We start from the raw sequence: 20,061 nt of genomic DNA, 5'->3' as shown, positions 1-20,061 counted from the left end.
CCGAACCATTCCAGTGTCCGAATGTAGCCTTCCAATGTATGAATCTTTATGTCTCGACCATTTTAAGACTCCTCGTCACGTCTGTGATCTCATCCAGGACTCCGAACAAACTTCGGTACCTCAAAGCACAAAACTCATAATACAAATCATCATCGAACGTTAAGCGTGCGGACCCTACATGTTCGAGAACTATGTAGACATGACCGAGACACATCTCCGGCCAATAACCAATAGCGGAACCTGGATGCTCATATTCGCTCCTACATATTCTATGAAGATCTTTATCGGTAAAACGCCATAACAACATACGTTGTTCCCTTTGTCATCGGTATGTTACTTGCCCGAGATTCGATCGTCGGTATCATCATACCTAGTTCAATCTCGTTACTGGCAAGTCTCTTTACTCGTTCCGTAATGCATCATCCCGTGGCTAACTCATTAAACACATTGCTTGCAAGGCTCGTAGTGATGTGCATTACTGAGAGGGCCCAGAGATGTTGGGTATCGTAGTAATTTCAAAAAAATTCCTACGCACACGCAAGATCATGGTGATGCAAAGCAACGAGATGGGAGAGTGTTGTCTACGTACCCACGCAGACCGACTGCGGAAGCATTGATGCAACGTAGAGGAAGTAGTCGTACGTCTTCCCGATCCGACCGATCAAGCACCGAAACTACGGCACCTCCGAGTTCGAGCACACGTTCAGCTCAATGACGATCCCCGGACTCCGATCCAGCAAAGTGTCGGGGAAGAGTTCCGTCAGCACGATGGCGTGGTGACGACCTTGATGCACTACAGCAGCAGGGCTTCGCCTAAACTCCGCTACAGTATTATCGAGGAATATGGTGGCTGGGGGCACCGCACACGGCTAAGGAATAGATCACGTGGATCAAATTGTGTGTTCTAGGGTGCCTCTGCCTCAGTATATAAAGGACTAGAGGGGGGAGGCTGGCCGGCCACAGGAGGCGCGCCAGGAGAGTCCTACTCCCTCTGGGAGTAGGATTCCCCCCCCCCCCAATCCTAGTTGGAATAGGATTCGCGGAGGGGGAAAAGAGAGAGAGGGGGCCGGCCACATCTCCTAGTCCTAATAGGACTAGGGGAAGGGGGAGGCGCGCAGCCCATGTAGGGCTGCCTCTTCTCTTTTCCACTAAGGCCCATCATGGCCCATTTAGCTCCCGGGGGGTTCCGGTAACCTTCCCGGTACTCCAGTAAAATCCCGATTTCACCCGGAACACTTCCGATATCCAAACATAGGCTTCCAATATATCAATCTTTACGTCTCGACCATTTCGAGACTCCTCGTCATGTCCGTGATCACATCTGGGACTCCGAACAACCTTCGGTACATCAAAATGACTAAACTCAAAATATAACTGTCATCGTAACCTTAAGCGTGCGGACCCTACGGGTTCGAGAACAATGTAGACATGACCGAGACATGTCTCCGGTCAATAACCAATAGCGGGACCTGGATGCCCATATTGGCTCCTACATATTCTACGAAGATCTTTATCGGTCAGACCGCATAACAACATACGTTGTTCCCTTTGTCATCGATATGTTACTTGCCCGAGATTCGATCGTCGGTGTCCCATACCTAGTTCAATCTCGTTGCCGGCAAGTCTCTTTACTCGTTCCATAATACATCATCTCGCAACTAACTCATTAGTTGCAATGCTTGCAAGGCTTATGTGATGTGCATTACCGAGAGGGCCCAGAGATACCTCTCCGACAATCGGAGTGACAAAACCTAATCTCGAAATACGCCAACCCAACATGTCCCTTTGGAGACACCTATAGTACTCCTTTATAATCACCCAGTTACGTTGTGACGTTTGGTAGTACCCAAACTGTTCCTTTGGTAAACGGGAGTTGCATAATCTCATAGTTACAGGAACATGTATAAGTCATGAAGAAAGCAATAGCAACATACTAAACGATCGGGTGCTAAGCTAATGGAATGGGTCATGTCAATCAGATCATTCTCTTAATGATGTGATCCCATTAATCAAATAACAACTCATTGTTCATGGTTAGGAAACATAACCATCTTTGATTAACGAGCTAGTCAAGTAGAGGCATACTAGTGACACTTTGTTTGTCTATGTATTCACACATGTATTATGTTTCCGGTTAATACAATTCTAGCATGAATAATAAACCTTTTATCATGATTATAAGGAAATAAATAATAACTTTATTATTGCCTCTAGGGCATATTTCCTTCAGTCTCCCACTTGCACTAGAGTCAATAATCTAGATTACACCGTAATGATTCTAACACCCATGGAGCCTTGGTGCTGATCATGTTTTGCTCGTGGTAGAGGCTTAGTCAACGGGTCTGCAACATTCAGATCCGTATGTATCTTGCAAATCTCTATGTCTCCCACCTGGACTAGATCCCGGATGGAATTTAAGTGTCTCTTGATGTGCTTGGTTCTCTTGTGAAATCTGGATTCCTTTGCCAAGGAAATTGCACCAGTATTGTCACAAAAGATTTTCATTGGACCCGATGCACTAGGTATGACACCTAGATCGGATATGAACTCCTTCATCCAGACTCCTTCGTTCGCTGCTTCCGAAGCAGCTATGTACTCCGCTTCACATGTAGATCCTGCTACGACGCTTTGTTTAGAACTGCACCAACTGACAGCTCCACCGTTTAATGTAAACACGTATCCGGTTTGCGATTTAGAATCGTCCGGATCAGTGTCAAAGCTTGCATCAACGTAACCATTTACGACGAGCTCTTTGTCACCTCCATATACGAGAAACATATCCTTAGTCCTTTTCAGGTATTTCAGGATGTTCTTGACCGCTGTCCAGTGATCCACTCCTGGATAACTTTGGTACCTCCCTGCTAGACTTATAGCAAGGCACACATCAGGTCTGGTACACAGCATTGCATACATGATAGATCCTATCGCTGATGCATAGGGAACATCTTTCATATTCTCTCTATCTTCTGCAGTGGTCGGGCATTGAGTCTTACTCAATTTCACACCTTGTAGCACAGGCAAGAATCCTTTCTTTGCTTGATCCATTTTGAACTTCTTCAAAAAAAAATTCAAGGTATGTTGTTTGTGAAAGTCCAATTAAGCGTTTTGATCTATCTCTATAGATCTTTATGCCTAATATGTAAGCAGCTTCACCGAGGTCTTTCATTGAAAAACTCTTATTCAAGTATCCCTTTATGCTATCCAGAAATTCTATATCATTTCCAATTAGTAATATGTCATCCACATATAATATCAGAAATGCTACAGAGCTCCCACTCACTTTCTTGTAAATACAGGCTTCTCCGAAAGTCTGTATAAAACCAAATGCTTTGATCACACTATCAAAGCGTTTATTCCAACTCCGAGAGGCTTGCACCAGTCCATAAATGGATCGCTGGAGCTTGCACACTTTGTTAGCTCCTTTTGGATCGACAAAACCTTCTAGTTTCATCATATACAACTCTTCTTCCAGAAATCCATTCAGGAATGCAGTTTTGACATCCATTTGCCAAATTTCATAATCATAAAATGCGGCAATTGCTAACATGATTCGGACGGACTTAAGCATCGCCACGGGTGAGAAGGTCTCATCGTAGTCAATCCCTTGAACTTGCCGAAAACCTTTCGCGACAAGTCGAGCTTTGTAGACAGTAACATTACCATCAGCGTCAGTCTTCTTCTTGAAGATCCATTTATTCTCAATTGCTTGCCAATCATCGGGCAAGTCAACCAAAGTCCATACTTTGTTCTCATACATGGATCCCATCTCAGATTTCATGGCTTCAAGCCACTTTGCGGAATCTGGGCTCACCATCGCTTCTTCATAGTTCGTAGGTTCATCATGATCTAGTAGCATGATTTCCAGAACAGGATTACTGTACCACTCTGGCGCGAATCTTACTCTGGTTGATCTACGAGGTTCAGTAGTATCTTGATCTGAAGTTTCATGACCATCATCATTAGCTTCCTCACTTATTGGTGTAGGTGTCGCAGAAACAGTTTTTTGTGATGTACTACTTTCCAATAAAGGAGCAAGTACAGTTACCTCGTCAAGTTCTACTTTCCTCCCACTCACTTCTTTCGAGAGAAACTCCTTCTCTAGAAAGGATCCATTCTTAGCAACGAATGTCTTGCCTTCGGATCTGTGATAGAAGGTGTACCCAACAGTCTCCTTTTGGTATCCTATGAAGACACATTTCTCCGATTTGGGTTCGAGCTTATCAGGTTGAAGCTTTTTCACATAAGCATCGCAGCCCCAAACTTTAAGAAACGACAACTTTGGTTTCTTGCCAAACCACAGTTCATAAGGCGTCGTCTCAACGGATTTTGATGGTGCCCTATTTAACGTGAATGCGGCCGTCTCTAAAGCATAACCCCAAAACGATAGCGGTAAATCAGTAAGAGACATCATAGATCGCACCATATCTAGTAAAGTACGATTATGACGTTCGGACACACCATTACGCTGTGGTGTTCCGGGTGGCGTGAGTTGTGAAACTATTCCACAATTTTTCAAATGTACACCAAACTCGTAACTCAAATATTCTCCTCCACGATCAGATCGTAGAAACTTTATTTTCTTGTTACGATGATTTTCAACTTCACTCTGAAATTCTTTGAACTTTTCAAATGTTTCAGACTTATGTTTCATTAAGTAGATATACCCATATCTGCTTAAGTCATCTGTGAAGGTGAGAAAATAACGATATCCGCCACGAGCCTCAATATTCATCGGACCACATACATCGGTATGTATGATTTCCAACAAATCTGTTGCTCTCTCCATAGTACCGGAGAACGGTGTTTTAGTCATCTTACCCATGAGGCACGGTTCACAAGTACCAAGTGATTCATAATCAAGTGGTTCCAAAAGTCCATCAGTATGGAGTTTCTTCATGCGCTTTACACCGATATGACCTAAGCGACAATGCCACAAATAAGTTGCACTTTCATTATCAACTCTGCATCTTTTGGCTTCAACATTATGAATATGTGTATCACTACTATCGAGATTCATCAAAAATAGACCACTCTTCAAAGGTGCATGACCATAAAAGATATTACTCATATAAATAGAACAACCATTATTCTCTGATTTAAATGAATAACCGTCTCGCATCAAACAAGATCCAGATATAATGTTCATGCTCAACGCTGGCACAAAATAACAATTATTTAGGTCTAATATTAATCCCGAAGGTAGATGTAGAGGTAGTGTGCCGACCGCGATCACATCGACTTTGGAACCGTTTCCCACGCGCATCGTCACCTCGTCCTTTGCCAGTGCCCGCTTATTCCGTAGTCCCTGTTTCGAGTTGCAAATATTAGCAACAGAACCAGTATCAAATACCCAGGTGCTACTGCGAGCTCTAGTAAGGTACACATCAATAACATGTATATCACATATACCTTTGTTCACCTTGCCATCCTTCTTATCCGCCAAATACTTGGGGCAATTCCGCTTCCAGTGACCAGTCTACTTGCAGTAGAAGCACTCAGTTTCAGGCTTAGGTCCAGACTTGGGTTTCTTCTCTTGAGCAGCAACTTGCTTGCCGTTCTTCTTGAAGTTCCCCTTCTTCTTCCCTTTGCCCTTTTTCTTGAAACTAGTGGTCTTGTTAACCATCAACACTTGATGCTCCTTCTTGATTTCTACCTCCGCAGCTTTCAGCATTGCGAAGAGCTCGGGAATAGTCTTGTTCATCCCTTGCATATTATAGTTCATCACGAAGCTCTTGTAGCTTGGTGGCAGTGATTGGAGAATTCTGTCAATGACGCAATCATCCGGAAGATTAACTCCCAATTGAATCAAGTGATTATTATACCCAGAAATTTTGAGTATATGCTCACTGACAGAACTGTTCTCCTCCATCTTGCAGCTATAGAACTTATTGGAGACTTCATATCTCTCAATCCGGGCATTTGCTTGAAATATTAACTTCAACTCCTGGAACATCTCATATGCTCCATGACGTTCAAAACGTCGTTGAAGTCCCGATTCTAAGCCGTAAAGCATGGCACACTGAACTATCGAGTAGTCATCAGCTTTGCTCTGCCAGACGTTCATAACATCTGGTGTTGCTCCAGCAGCAGGCCTGGCACCCAGCGGTGCTTCCAGGACGTAATTCTTCTGAGCAGCAATGAGGATAATCCTCAAGTTACGGACCCAGTCCATATAATTTCTACCATCATCTTTCAACTTTGCTTTCTCAAGGAACGCATTAAAATTCAACGGAGCAACAGCATGAGCCATCTATCTACAATCAACATAAACAAGCAAGATACTATCAGGTACTAAGTTCATGATAAGTTTAAGTTCAATTAATCAAATTACTTAAGAACTCCCACTTAGATAGACATCCCTCTAATCTTCTAAGTGATTACGTGATCCAAATCAACTAAACCATAACCGATCATCACGTGAGATGGAGTAGTTTTCAATGGTGAACATCGTTATGTTGATCATATCTACTATATGATTCACGCTCGACCTTTCGGTCTCCGTGTTCCAAGGCCATATCTGCATATGCTAGGCTCGTCAAGTTTAACCTGAGTATTCTGCGTGTGCAAAACTGGCTTGCACCCATTGTAGATGGACGTAGAGCTTATCACACCCGATCATCACGTGGTGTCTGGGCACGACGAACTTTGGCAACGGTGCATACTCAGGGAGAACACTTCTTGATAATCTAGTGAGAGATCATCTTATAATGCTACCGTCAATCAAAGCAAGATAAGATGCATAAAAAGATAAACATCTCATGCAATCAATATAAGTGATATGATATGGCCATCATCATCTTGTGCTTGTGATCTTCATCTCCGAAGCACCATTATGATCACCATCGTCACCGGCGCGACACCTTGATCTCCATCGTAGCATCGTTGTCGTCTCGCCAATCTTATGCTTCCACGACTATCACTACCGTTTAGTAATAAAGTAAAGCATTACATCGCAATTGCATTGCATACAATAAAGCGACAACCATATGGCTCCTGCCAGTTGCCATAACTCGGTTACAAAACATGATCATCTCATACAATAAAATTCAGCATCATGCCTTGACCATATCACATCACAACATGCCCTGCAAAAACAAGTTAGACGTCCTCTACTTTGTTGTTGCAAGTTTTACGTGGCTGCTACGGGCTTAAGCAAGAACCAATCTCACCTACGCATCAAAACCACAACGATAGTTTGTCAAATAGACTCCGTTTTAACCTTCGCAAGGACCGGGCGTAGCCACACTTGGTTCAACTAAAGTTGGAGAGACAGTCGCCCGCAAGCCACCTGTGTGCAAAGCACGTCAGGGGAACCGGTCTCGCGTAAGCGTACGCGTAATGTTGGTCCGGGTCGTCTCGTCCAACAATACCGCCGAACCAAGTATGACATGCTGGTAGGCAGTATGACTTATATCGCCCACAACTCACTTGTGTTCTACTCGCGCAAATAACATCAAACCATAAAACCTAGGCTCGGATGCCACTGTTGGGTTTCGTAGTAATTTCAAAAAATTTCCTACGCACACGCAAGATCATGGTGATGCAAAGCAACGAGATGGGAGAGTGTTGTCTACGTACCCACGCAGACCGATTGCGGAAGCGTTGATGCAACGTAGAGGAAGTAGTCGTACGTCTTCCCAATCCGACCGATCAAGCACCGAAACTACGGCACCTCCGAGTTCGAGCACACGTTCAGCTCAATGACGATCCCCGGACTCCGATCCAGCAAAGTGTCGGGGAAGAGTTCCGTCAGCACGACGGCGTGGTGACGACCTTGATGCACTACAGCAGCAGGGCTTCGCCTAAACTCCGCTACAGTATTATCGAGGAATATGGTGGCTGGGGGCACCGCACACGGCTAAGGAATAGATCACGTGGATCAACTTGTGTGTTCTAGGGTGACTCTGCCTCAGTATATAAAGGACTAGAGGGGGAGGCTGGCCGGCCACAGGAGGCGCGCCAGGAGAGTCCTACTCCCTCTAGGAGTAGGATTCCCCCCCCCCCCCCCAATCCTAGTTGGAATAGGATTCGCGGAGGGGGAAAAGAGAGAGAGGGGGCCGGCCACCTCTCCTAGTCCTAATAGGACTAGGGGAAGGGGGAGGCGCGCAGCCCATGTAGGGCTGCCTCTTCTCTTTTCCACTAAGGCCCATCATGGCCCATTTAGCTCCCGGGGGGTTCCGGTAACCTTCCCGGTACTCCGGTAAAATCCCGATTTCACCGGGAACACTTCCGATATCCAAACATAGGCTTCCAATATATCAATCTTTACGTCTCGACCATTTCGAGACTCCTCGTCATGTCCGTGATCACATCCGGGACTCTGAACAACCTTCGGTACATCAAAATGCCTAAACTCATAATATAACTGTCATCGTAACCTTAAGCGTGCGGACCCTACGGGTTTGAGAACAATGTAGACATGACCGAGACATGTCTCCGGTCAATAACCAATAGCGGGACCTGGATGCCCATATTGGCTCCTACATATTCTACGAAGATCTTTATTGGTCAGACCGCATAACAACATACGTTGTTCCCTTTGTCATCGGTATGTTACTTGCCCGAGATTCGATCGTCGGTATCCCATACCTAGTTCAATCTCGTTGCCGGCAAGTCTCTTTAATCGTTCCGTAATACATCGTCTCGCAACTAACTCATTAGTTGCAATGCTTGCAAGGCTTATGTGATGTGCATTACCGCGAGGGCCCAGAGATACCTCTCCGACAATCGGAGTGACAAAACCTAATCTCGAAATACGCCAACCCAAAATGTACCTTTGGAGACACCTGTAGTACTCCTTTATAATCACCCAGTTACGTTGTGACGTTTGGTAGTACCCAAAGTGTTCCTTCGGTAAACGGGAGTTGCATAATCTCATAGTTACAGGAACATGTATAAGTCATGAAGAAAGCAATAGCAACATACTAAACGATCGGGTGCTAAGCTAATGGAATGGGTCATGTCAATCAGATCATTCTCTTAATGATGTGATCCCGTTAATCAAATAACAACTCATTGTTCATGGTTAGGAAACATAACCATCTTTGATTAACGAGCTAGTCAAGTAGAGGCATACCAGTGACACTTTGTTTTTCTATGTATTCACACATGTATTATGTTTCCGGTTAATACAATTCTAGCATGAATAATAAACCTTTTATCATGATTATAAGGAAATAAATAATAACTTTATTATTGCCTCTAGGGCATATTTCCTTCAAGAGATACCTCTTCGATACATGGAGTGACAAATCCTAATCTTGATATATGCCAACTCAACAAACACCATCAGAGACACCTGTAGAGCATCTTTATAATCACCCAGTTACGTTGTGATGTTTGATAGCACACAAGGTGTTCATCCGGTCTTCGGGAGTTGCATAATCTCATAGTCTGAGAAACATGTATAAGTCATGAAGAAAGCAATAGCAGAAAAACTAAATGATCATTATGCTAAGCTAACGGATGGGTCTTGTCCATCACATCATTCTCTAATGATGTGATCCCGTTCATCAAATGACAACACATGTCTATGGCTAGGAAACTTAACCATCTTTGATTAATGAGCTAGTCAAGTAGAGGCATACTAGGGACACTCTGTTTGTCTATGTATTCACACATGTACTAAGTTTTCGGTTAATACAATTCTAGCATGAATAATAAACATTTACCATGATATAAGGAAATATAAATAACTACTTTATTATTGCCTCTAGGGCATATTTCCTTCAGTACATACCTACGGAAATGATTGGGTTTCGGTGCCTCGCCCGATCGCACACAAGCTCATTTGGTGTCCCGGGAGGGCCTATCCCCGACGATTTCTGGGTCGTGTAGGAAGGACCCCCCTATCGCCCACACTTACTTGGCGACGGTTCCAAATGTCGTCGTGGAAAGAGGTTAAAAACCGTTGTATAGCACCGACGCGTACCAGTGATCCTTTAGAGAATGTAAGTCACATTGGTTGTCTCAGGCCAAACATGTTTGACTTTGAGCAAGTTAATAGAAAATAATATCATCACCTATGACGCCCAATAAAATTGCACTATAAGAAGTTTGACTTAGGAAAACCTAATATAACATGTGGGCAAGGAAATAGACTTGAGCGACATGAGGTGATTGCCCCTATAGGAAAAGTAGATATTCGTCTGAGTGATGCATGCTACACTCGTGCTCATCAAGTACAATGATCTTTTGATCAATGTATCTTTATATAAGTTTGTTGTTCCGTGGCAACGCACGGGCATTCGACTAGTAAATCACAAAGGGAAACCACTCAAGAACAAGATCCCATTACACGTGTGCTTTCCAAGCAAGATTCAAGTCAAGATACACATAGATCCATTCACAACAAAAGGAAATGGGCACAAGGTAGTGCTTCCCAATCCCTGCAGGTAGTTGAGGTTTTGATAGGTAGGTCTTCCCCAAATCTCAAGGGGAGATGGAGGTCTTGGTTAACCCCTTGGAGTTCTTCTTCTTCAAGTAGGCCTTGGACTTCAAGAGGAGATGATAGATGAGCACAACTCTCTTAATTTGTCTACATATGCTTTGCTAACCCTATAAAGTGCACATGTACGGTATATATAGACTAAGTTTGAAGGGGTAAGGTATGGGAAAAGATGCATGGCACTTCGGCCAAAAACTGCACGCAGGCATCCAGTCGGACAATGCGGCCGAATTCCGGCCACACAGTTTGGGCGATGGGCAGTGGGCGGGTGTTGGTGCACGGTCCATGGTGATGTCTATGGGGTACCCCGCATCAAACCTCTCGTCGCTCGCATGGCACTAGGTCAACACCCCAAAGCTCCAAATATTGATAAAAATGATGGAGTTAGATAAACAACTAGAACAAAATTTGTTGAGTAAACCTCTTCATTAAAGAATTTATGCAATAGATGATAATCATAATTGAGTAGAACATGCATAAAGAAAAAACTATTGACTAAAAAATAGGAGAACAAAAATGATGTTTAGATCAAAAAAATAGAACCAAGATTTTGAATAACACCCTTAATTAAAGAATGTGTACAAAAAGTATACACATATATTAAGCTCATTGACTAAAAACAAAAACCTTAATCGACAAAACTCCAATTCCATCAAGTTAATTTTGGGTATTAAGATCATTAAGTGCATGCTTGGTTACAAGCAGGGGCCGAGCAAGTGCCCGACAGTCCTAGGCACTTGCCTGGGCTCATTGGCTCTATGGCAGTGACCAAGGCAATAATACTACGGGCGGAGCACCTTTGTATGCTGGTTTTTACCAGGGTAAAGCTGTGTTGGACATGTCACCGTCTCATAGCCTAGCGCAGTTAACTTCCATTGTAGTCTGTAGCAGCGAGTGGAGACTCGTATTTGGCCTAGGTGTGTGGCCGATGGCGAATGAAGGCCATTCTATTCGTTCCCTCAACCCCTCATTCTCCTCCTTGACGGTTCCTTTAGTAAGATTTTAATTGAATAACTGATTTGGGTTGGGGATTGATAGACTTAGGGATAAGGAATTTCCGGTAGGGATAATCATGACTAGAGAACATTTATATTTGTTGGTTGTTGGGCACTACATCAAGACAAATATGTAATAATCTGGCAACTTGCGGACCATTATTTGGAGGTATTCCTGCAATATTTCTACCTTCTGGTTGCCTCATACAATCCATATTTTCTTAATGTAGTTTGTGGTCTTTATGCTAGTAAAAGGGAAAGAAATGTTGATATATTATATGTTACATAACTTTAGAATTAAATTTATATGAGTATTGTGTTTATATTTTCACTTTATTATCAAGGTGGATTTGTGATTCAGAATTTAGGTGCTATTTTTTCACTTTAGTATCTAGAGTATCCAAAATACCCCTTCGAACTTAGGCTCAACTTGCTTAGGCTCCATAGAAGCTCTGGCTCCGCCATTGGTTACAAAACATGTTTGAGTGGTTGAGGGTATCCGTCAAGCTGGCTAAGGATAACCACCTTTTCTATTTCATTGGGTGGATTGGATGAGCCAACATTCTGTTACATTGCAAGGATGAAAGATGGTCGGAGGATAACCAATTTAGAGTTTGGGCTAGCAATGAGTGAAAGATAAGATTGGTAACCATTTTGATTGAGGTGGTAAGATTAACCCCCATAACTTGTAAAAAAAATTCATCATGAGGCAATCAAATATATCATGAACAGTATTAATTCATTCAGCAAACAAAGAGTCAATAAAGAGCATATATGCATAAAAAATACCACACAAGGAGTCATCATGAGAACACAAGCATAAAAACTACCACTCTTTGTCATAAAGATTCAACAAGAGCATAAACACATTGGAACACATGCTGACCTGTCTCACAGACACAAAACGACGGGTAACCCGCTCCATCGATATTTTTTGCAGAGGATTTGCGAGTTTTATTCCTCATTTAATAGTGTCACAATCTACTAGTACATACTCTGAAACAAAATTTGAACAAGTCACAACCATCAAACTGTGTTACCTCCAGAACAACCCAAATTAGCTTGACTATGAACAGCCTTATTTTTGATTTCGCTTGATTTTCAAAGGGATAAACTCACACAGTTTCATGAGTTGTTTTGTATGATTGTATCTCTAACATGAGGTGTCCATATTCAGGACTGGTCCAGCGACTGGTCCATCATTACATCAATTTTAGTTGAGCTATCAGATTGGATCACGATTGTTGCATGTTTAGACAACACTTTCAATATTAACTCTCCTTCCCCAATTACCGAATATAGAAGGTACGACTGCTCTCCGAGACTCCCATGAAGGTGGCACAAACATTACTAACACCAGCACTCCAAAGCTAAGCATTATGGAATAACACTCTTGATAAAAATATTCCATAGACTAAAACATTCGTAACGCCAGTACTCCAACGGTAAGCAAATATTATAATAGATGAATTTTCTTTTACAAAGATGTTAGTTATGGAACAAAATACATAGAATAACACTCTTAATTAAAGTATTTTTTATGGACTACAACATAAACAACAAACTAAAAAGACAATTAAAATAATTTATGGACTAAAACATAAATCGCAAATTAAAAAGATAATAATAATAATTTATGGACTAAAACATAAAAAACAAATTTAAAAGAAAATGCATACATAAAGGAACAAAAGAAACATGGTCGGCAGGATTCGAACCTGAAGGTGGCACAAACATTCCTAACACCAGCACTCCAAAGCTAAGCATTATGGAATAACACTCTTGATAAAAAAATATTACATAGACTAAAACATTCGTAACGCCAGTACTCCAACGGTAAGCAAATATTATAATAGACGAATTTTCTTTTACAAAGATGTTAGTTATGGAACAAAATACATAGAATAACATTCTTAATTAAAGTATTTTTTATGGACTACAACATAAACAACAAACTAAAAAGACAATTAAAATAATTTATGGACTAAAACATAAACAAAAAATTAAAAAGATAATTATAATAATTTATGGACTAAAACACAAACAGCAAATTTAAAAGAAAATGCATACATTAAAAAACAAAAAAACGTGGTCGCCAGGATTCGAACCTGAAGGTGGCACAAATATTCCTAACACCAACACTCCAAAGCTAAGCATTATGGAATAACACTCTTGATAAAAAATATTCCATAGACTAAAACATTCGTGACGCCAGTACTCCAACGGTAAGCAAATATTATAATAGATGAATTTTCTTTTACAAAGATGTTAGTTATGGAACAAAATACATAGAATAACACTCTTAATTAAAGTATTTTTTATGGACTACAACATAAACAACAAACTAAAAAGACAATTAAAATAATTTATGGACTAAAACATAAACAAAAAATTAAAAAGATAATTATAATAATTTATGGACTAAAACATAAACAGCAAATTTAAAAGAAAATGCATACATAAAAAAACAAAAGAAACGTGGTCGGCAGCAGGATTCAAACCTGCGCGGGCAAAAAGCCAACATGATTTCTAGTCATGCCTGATAACCACTCCGGCACGACCACTCATATGCTCATTTAATCTTTTTACTTCTAATATCTATGACAGCGTGCCCATCATTAAGAGGACAAGGCCATCCTCTACTGCTGTAACTTATCATCGAAGAGTATGGCGGCAGCAGAAGCCTCCTCCTCCCCCAATCCGCCGCGTCCTGACCTCCGCCGCCGCCAGCGCCGCCTCGTATTCGACCGGCGCTACGGATGGATGTACGAGTATACCGACCTCTAACCCTTTTACCCTCTCTCTCCTGGTTCTGCTCCCGCTGCGCTTTGGCTCACCCTCTCGTTTGCTTCCCCCCCTCAGTTTCGACGAATGGACGGACCCGGCCGTCGCCGCCCTCTCCGGTGGCAGGGGAATGTTGGTATTCGCTCGCCGTCCGCCCGCACTCCAGCACACTACGGCGGCCTTCTTCCAAGTCCTTAAATTTTACCCCCAATGTCCACGTGTCCTGATTCTTTGCTCACTCCTGTGTTCCAGGTTCTGCGTACTCCCGATGGCTCAGTCGCTGATGAGCGCGGCCGCATATTCGGTAAACGACTTTGTACAGATTAGAAACACGAGCGTGCTGATTCTTTTTTTATTTTCTTGCGAATAGCTTAGCCGAATTATAATTTTGTTTGGTTGCTTGCTCAATTCGGCCTTTGATGGGCTTTGAGCGAGCTGACTGTAAACCTAAGATTAGAAACCACCCAGTGACCTGATTGATTGATTCTCGAATGATTTTGTTATTATTTACTTGGTTTGATACTTGGTAGGATCAGATAAGCAGAGTTTTCCACTGTCATTACTACTGTAGTAGTTTTTTGTTTGGTGTTTACAGTCAACGTTTCACTTGGTTTCCAGATTTGTTAGGATTCTTAGGTTTACAGTCAGAGTATTTTGCGTATCATTTGTAGCTCACAAGATTAGATTTAACATATACTGTGTGCACAAGATATGATCCTATGGTTGCTTTCAAAATTATGTTCTAGTAAGTTCACAAAAGTGAAGTACCCAATGAACATTTTAACAATACGTAGGTTATCTTTCCTACAAAAGTAGGTTGCGTTGTGATATTGCACATATACGTAAGTTAACCTAACTATATAAAGGGCGTACCCAGTGCCGAAAGCTCCCACACAAGGTGGGGTTAGGGAAGGGAATTTCTAGACAGTCTTACCCTTGCATAGTAATTCTGCAAGGAGGTTGGTTTGAACCCAGGACCACCAGGCCACAAGTGGAGAGACTACCACTGCATGACGCCCGTCCTTCATAACCTAACTATATCTCTTACTAAAAAAAATACTTGCTTCGTAGTGTAGTTAGTTACCAATCCCTCACAAAAAAAGGTAGTAACCATCAGTGTAGTTTCCATAGTCTTTCGCACCTTATATTGTAGTGCCGTGGCAGACTCATCGATCATCTTTCGTACTTGGCATTAAAAGAAGCAAGAGATTAGCTGGGCTGGCTTGTCAGCATGGGATGATGTTAACTTGTTAAGAGATAATCGGTGGACATACATAGTTAAGAATTAGAAAAATTCTAATTCTATTTAAAATTAGAAATTAATCTTAGTTTTTTTTTTCATAATAACCAGAACACCACACGACTCAACAATTTTCAATTGAATTTCTTCTGAGGTTAAAGATACTCATATTCTTGTTTCATTTGGTGAATGTTCACTAAAGATTAACAGATCTTTAACATCTTGGGAGACAGATAGAGAAAAGGGAGACAGATAGAGATACATAGTGGAGAGGCTGATACTCATATTCATGTTTCATCTTGGGAAAGTTTAATCTTGAACTCTCAACTATTGCCAGTGTTTAACTTCCCTCTTCTGTTAGAACATCATTTTATCTGCACCCTCATATATCAACACCATCCAATTAGATCCCGATGCCGGCTCATTTGTGGTTTTTATGATGTGGCATGCTATTGACTAGTAAGTATATAGGTGGTGAATCAGCAAACGAACATTATGTATTAAACAAATGGATCCATTTATCAGCCTCTCCACTCTATGGACACTATCTTTCTTTTCAGTCTTCACCATGGACACTGCTGCCATTATCCATGGCAGCTGCCAACCAACTTTCAGAAGATACTTACAGTGCCAGTGCACCTGAAGAAGTTTGCCATCACTACCACCCAGCCTGCCACCGCAAATCCCATTGTCGCCAACGGTACTATCCATGGTGGCAGATCGCAAGAAACCCTTGGTCTGCCACTACTGCATCTAGTTGCTCATCCACCTCCAGCCCTAATACGCCTGTCCCACCACTGGCTTGGCCCCTGATCACACCTTCAAGTCACTGCACCGGTATTGAGAATTTAGGGGGAAAATTAAATGTATTCAAACTTGGGTTGCAATAAGGCGTGTTAATGGCTGAGGGACAAAAATTAGACCTTTTTCTTCTGGATCAACTTGGTTGGATTACATTTTTTTCCTTCACTAGTCACTACGCTAGCTTAGATGATGCAGTACTCCCTTTTCAGTTGCTCCTTGTTAGTCAGTACGTGCTTTTCAGGCCAGCTGTTTTAACTTTGACTCAATATGTTGATGAAAAGCAAATTGGGCATCTGCTAATTCCATTTATATGTCACCAGTTTACAAAATGTATGACTCCATGCTTTTGCCCAATATACAGTATCAACAGAACTTCTACCCATGTCTTTGCCCAAGAACTAAATGTATATGTTGTCCTGTTAATATCTGAAGGACATTATTGTGGTCAGATTGTGGTAGATGTTACTCCATCTGTAAGGAAATATAAGAGCGTTTAGATCACTACGGAGTGAGTAGTACTTTATATGTACCATACACAAAGTTGTAAACATTATAAGACAAATATGATCCTTTTTCTCCATGAATATTGAATATTGCTAGTTGACCATTCATGTCATCAACCATGCAGATCATTTGCGCATTTTAGTCATTGTTTCATAATAATACTCGACAATATTGTTGTCAATGTAGATGCTGAAGCACACAACTTTCACATGTGTGTCCATTAGTTAAATTAAATTTAACATGCCATTCGATTAGGTTACCAATGCAATGCATTCTTGTCATTTTTTCAGATACCCCTGTACAGAAGCTTAACCAACCAGTAGCTAACTACTGGACTTGTGTTCTTTTACAGGTTGACTATGCAACCGATTCAGTTAGCGCAGCTCTTAAACGCCCTGACATTTTCTCCCCACTGGCATATCTTCCTCACCTGCAATTGCATAGGAAGCAACAAACTTGGTTCGACGGACTTGAGCGATCTGGAGTCGTAGCTGATACCAAGTTAATACCATGTAGTACTCTGTAAGCGGAATATGGAAAGAATGCACAAGTCAGTTCTGTCGGCGAAACACGCGTGGCCTCCTAACAATGTCCGAAAGATAGCATGGTCAAAATCTTGAAATGCTAGCAAGATTTCGCCTGGTCTTGTGCAATTGGTTTTTATTACTTCCGTGTATCTCTGATATTATCCTTCTCAATACTTTTTGGATTAATTTCTCGTCCTGCTTGGGTTGAGGGCTTTTTTTTATGTGCCCTAAAATACCGGGAACACACAAAAACTGCACTCACATGGATGGCATATTGTTTATGTCTTCGGAATCTGTGCACAAACACATTTGTTTGATGCGTTCATTCTGCATCCGTGCACAGATACATTTGGTTTTGCTGAGCTTCAGGGACACACACATTATTTTCATTCTAGATGTTAGACATGTTCCTACCAACATACTAAAAACTATTGATACACCCACGAGCATTTTGTTTGTTGCCTCACGTCTTTGGGCAACAAGGCAATTAGGTTTCCCCGTCTCCCTTGGCGCTGCCGCTGTTTGCCTCGTCTCTGGTGGCCTTAGGGCTATAGAGGCAGGCCTTAGGGATATAGAGGCACGGTGGACCCGACTCTTGCCCGGAGGGCTTCAACTCCATTTTTAGTTACAAGTTTTCGGTTAGGGTTTGTTTCCTGTGCATGTACGGTGGAGCCATCATCATGCGTATGCCCCAGTGAATCCACGCAAGCCTGAAGGAATGAAACCACGGTCTTGCAATATTCTGGGCAATGGAGGCACTAGTCTATGGTCCAGATTTTCCAGTGACTCTGTTCCTTTCCTACGTCAAGCACACCGGGGCTTCTTTTGCTTTTTCTGTGCATACTCCTCTTTCTCTTCTCTCTCTTTGCTTTTCACATGAGAAGGCTGGCTCTTCTGCAAGCATCACCTTTGGTCTGCAGGCAACACCTTTCGCTGAGCTGGGCTCTTTCAGACAGACGTGGCGGATGGGGCACTAGTCCATGTTGGAGCATTGGCCATGCCCTTAGGGGGGCAAGGCGGTGGCGGCGGCTTCCTGGTGATGGAAAAAGTTCCTCCCCGCCTCTAGTGTCGTCGTAGGGCAGTGTGGTGGTGTGTCACTGACAGATCTTGCGAGATTCGATCGGTGTTGGTCTTTCATCGATTTGTTTGGATCCAGTCAATGTTCGTCTTTATTTGGGTGGTGTCCTTCGAGACATTAACACGACGACTTTCCAATTGTTTACTACAACAAGGTTTTGTCCGATTAGTGAGGGACGATGACGGTGGCATGCACTCGACCCGCTTCAATGCTTGTAATCATCGCTAGATTTTGTTGTACTACATGATTGAAAATGAATAGATCGAAAGTTTCAAAAAAAAGTCACACTTGGGGTCTGTAACTTTGAATAGGGTTCAAGCGGATCTGCTCTCTTTATCGGTCTTGACTCATGCTCTTGAGGCTCGGTATTTACATGTTGTACACAGTGTAGTCTAGTTGTTGACATGTGGACAGAGTATTGTTCAGCCCCCCAGGGCGTCGAAAAGGAGCCACCTGGGGCGAGCCGGCGCTTGATCGGCGCGTGGGTGCGATTTTATTCCCAGTCGTTAGTCTATAGGTCGCCCCGGCTTTGGCGATAGTCCGTACAAATATATGCAAACTCAGCGATTTTAACACGAACTCGGTGAAATTTCATTGAAATTTGTATAGAAAACACGAAAACATGAAAACTACGCCTAAACTATGACAAACTACGCCTAACCGGCGCGGTCGCCGTCGTCTACATGCTGAGAAGCCTATAGAAGTGGGTGTAGTCGCCGCCGTCGCCGTCGTCGTCGTCGTCGCGTGCCTCGCCTGTGCCGCCACGGTCCCTACTGCAGCCCTGGCCAGGGTCGCCGACGCGCGGTGGGGCGCAGGACGGCCCAGCCTCACCCTCCTCGTCGCTGTCAAGGACGATGACGCCACCCTCCTCGTGCCCGCGGCACCGGGCCTGGAGCTCCGCGTACGCCCGACACTGGCGGCGCACCTGCTCCCGGACGTAGTCCTCCTTCGCCCATTTGAGGACGGACTCGTCGTCGGGGGCCACCATCTCGACATGCTCCGGCTTCACTGGGAGCAGCCCCGGTTCGAGCTTCGGCCGGACCAGGCGGAGGGAGCCGCGTGGGGAGGGCCGGTCACCCTCGTTGATGACGAGGACGCCGCTGCGGGTGCGGCGCCCGAGCGGCGTCTCCTCCGGCTCCATCCGCCGCGGCGTCCAGGAGCTACCTCGCGTCGAGAGAAGGACGGCCGCGACGGGTACTCGAGGCGCGACACATTGCCGGTCTCGATGTGGTCGAGGACGGCCTCGAGGGTGCGGCCTGGCACGGCCCACCACTCACGTCGCCCGTCGGCATTAAGGCGGCCGCGGGGGATGACGCCGTTGGTGGAGGCGATCCGCTCCTCATGGCGGCGTTCAAAGTACATGGTCCAGAGGATGTGGCTGCCGGCGGCGTAGCGCGGCATGTTCCGCCGCTCCTCCGTCAGGGACGAGCGGATGCGGGCGATCTCGGCCCGCTGCGGCGCCCCTTCGGGCACCGGTGGCACCGGGACACGGCCGGCGCTCAGCCTCCATGCCCCCGGCACTCGCATGTCCGAGGGCGCTGGGTACTCGGCCTTGTAGAGCAGGCGCGCCTCCAGCTCCTGGAGGTGGCGGCGCCCGAAGCCGTTCGCCGCCGCGCCGTCGCCTGGGAACCTCTCGGCCATCTTTTCGTCGACGGGAAGAGGGAAGAGTGTTGCTTTCTATG

At 43.7% G+C, this 20,061-nt stretch overlaps 1 protein-coding gene across 1 annotated transcript; it reads left to right on the top strand.

The window, feature by feature from the left end:
* Window positions 1-14,046: 14,046 nt before the first annotated feature.
* LOC119302364 lies at window positions 14,047-17,490 on the top strand. Its single transcript, XM_037579405.1, has 4 exons — window positions 14,047-14,207; window positions 14,305-14,358; window positions 14,479-14,530; window positions 17,127-17,490. The coding sequence occupies exons 1-4, from the start codon at window positions 14,110-14,112 to the stop codon at window positions 17,298-17,300; spliced, it is 378 nt and encodes a 125-aa protein (XP_037435302.1). The 5' UTR covers window positions 14,047-14,109; the 3' UTR covers window positions 17,301-17,490.
* Window positions 17,491-20,061: the final 2,571 nt, after the last annotated feature.

The sequence above is a fragment of the Triticum dicoccoides genome, chromosome 5A, assembly GCF_002162155.2.
Source record: "Triticum dicoccoides isolate Atlit2015 ecotype Zavitan chromosome 5A, WEW_v2.0, whole genome shotgun sequence".
NCBI classification, from domain to species: domain Eukaryota; kingdom Viridiplantae; phylum Streptophyta; class Magnoliopsida; order Poales; family Poaceae; genus Triticum; species Triticum dicoccoides.
Note: the sequence above shows the minus strand (reverse complement) of the source record. Positions and strands in the feature narration are given on the sequence as shown.

Bases quoted from the DNA above. Each gene is read 5' to 3' on its own strand.
- LOC119302364 (XM_037579405.1), top strand. From the start codon at position 14,110: ATGGCGGCAGCAGAAGCCTCCTCCTCCCCCAATCCGCCGCGTCCTGAC. The intron at 14,359-14,478 runs GTTGGTATTCGC...CCTGTGTTCCAG, and splicing joins CTCTCCGGTGGCAGGGGAAT to GTTCTGCGTACTCCCGATGG. The intron at 14,531-17,126 runs GTAAACGACTTT...GTTCTTTTACAG, and splicing joins TGAGCGCGGCCGCATATTCG to GTTGACTATGCAACCGATTC.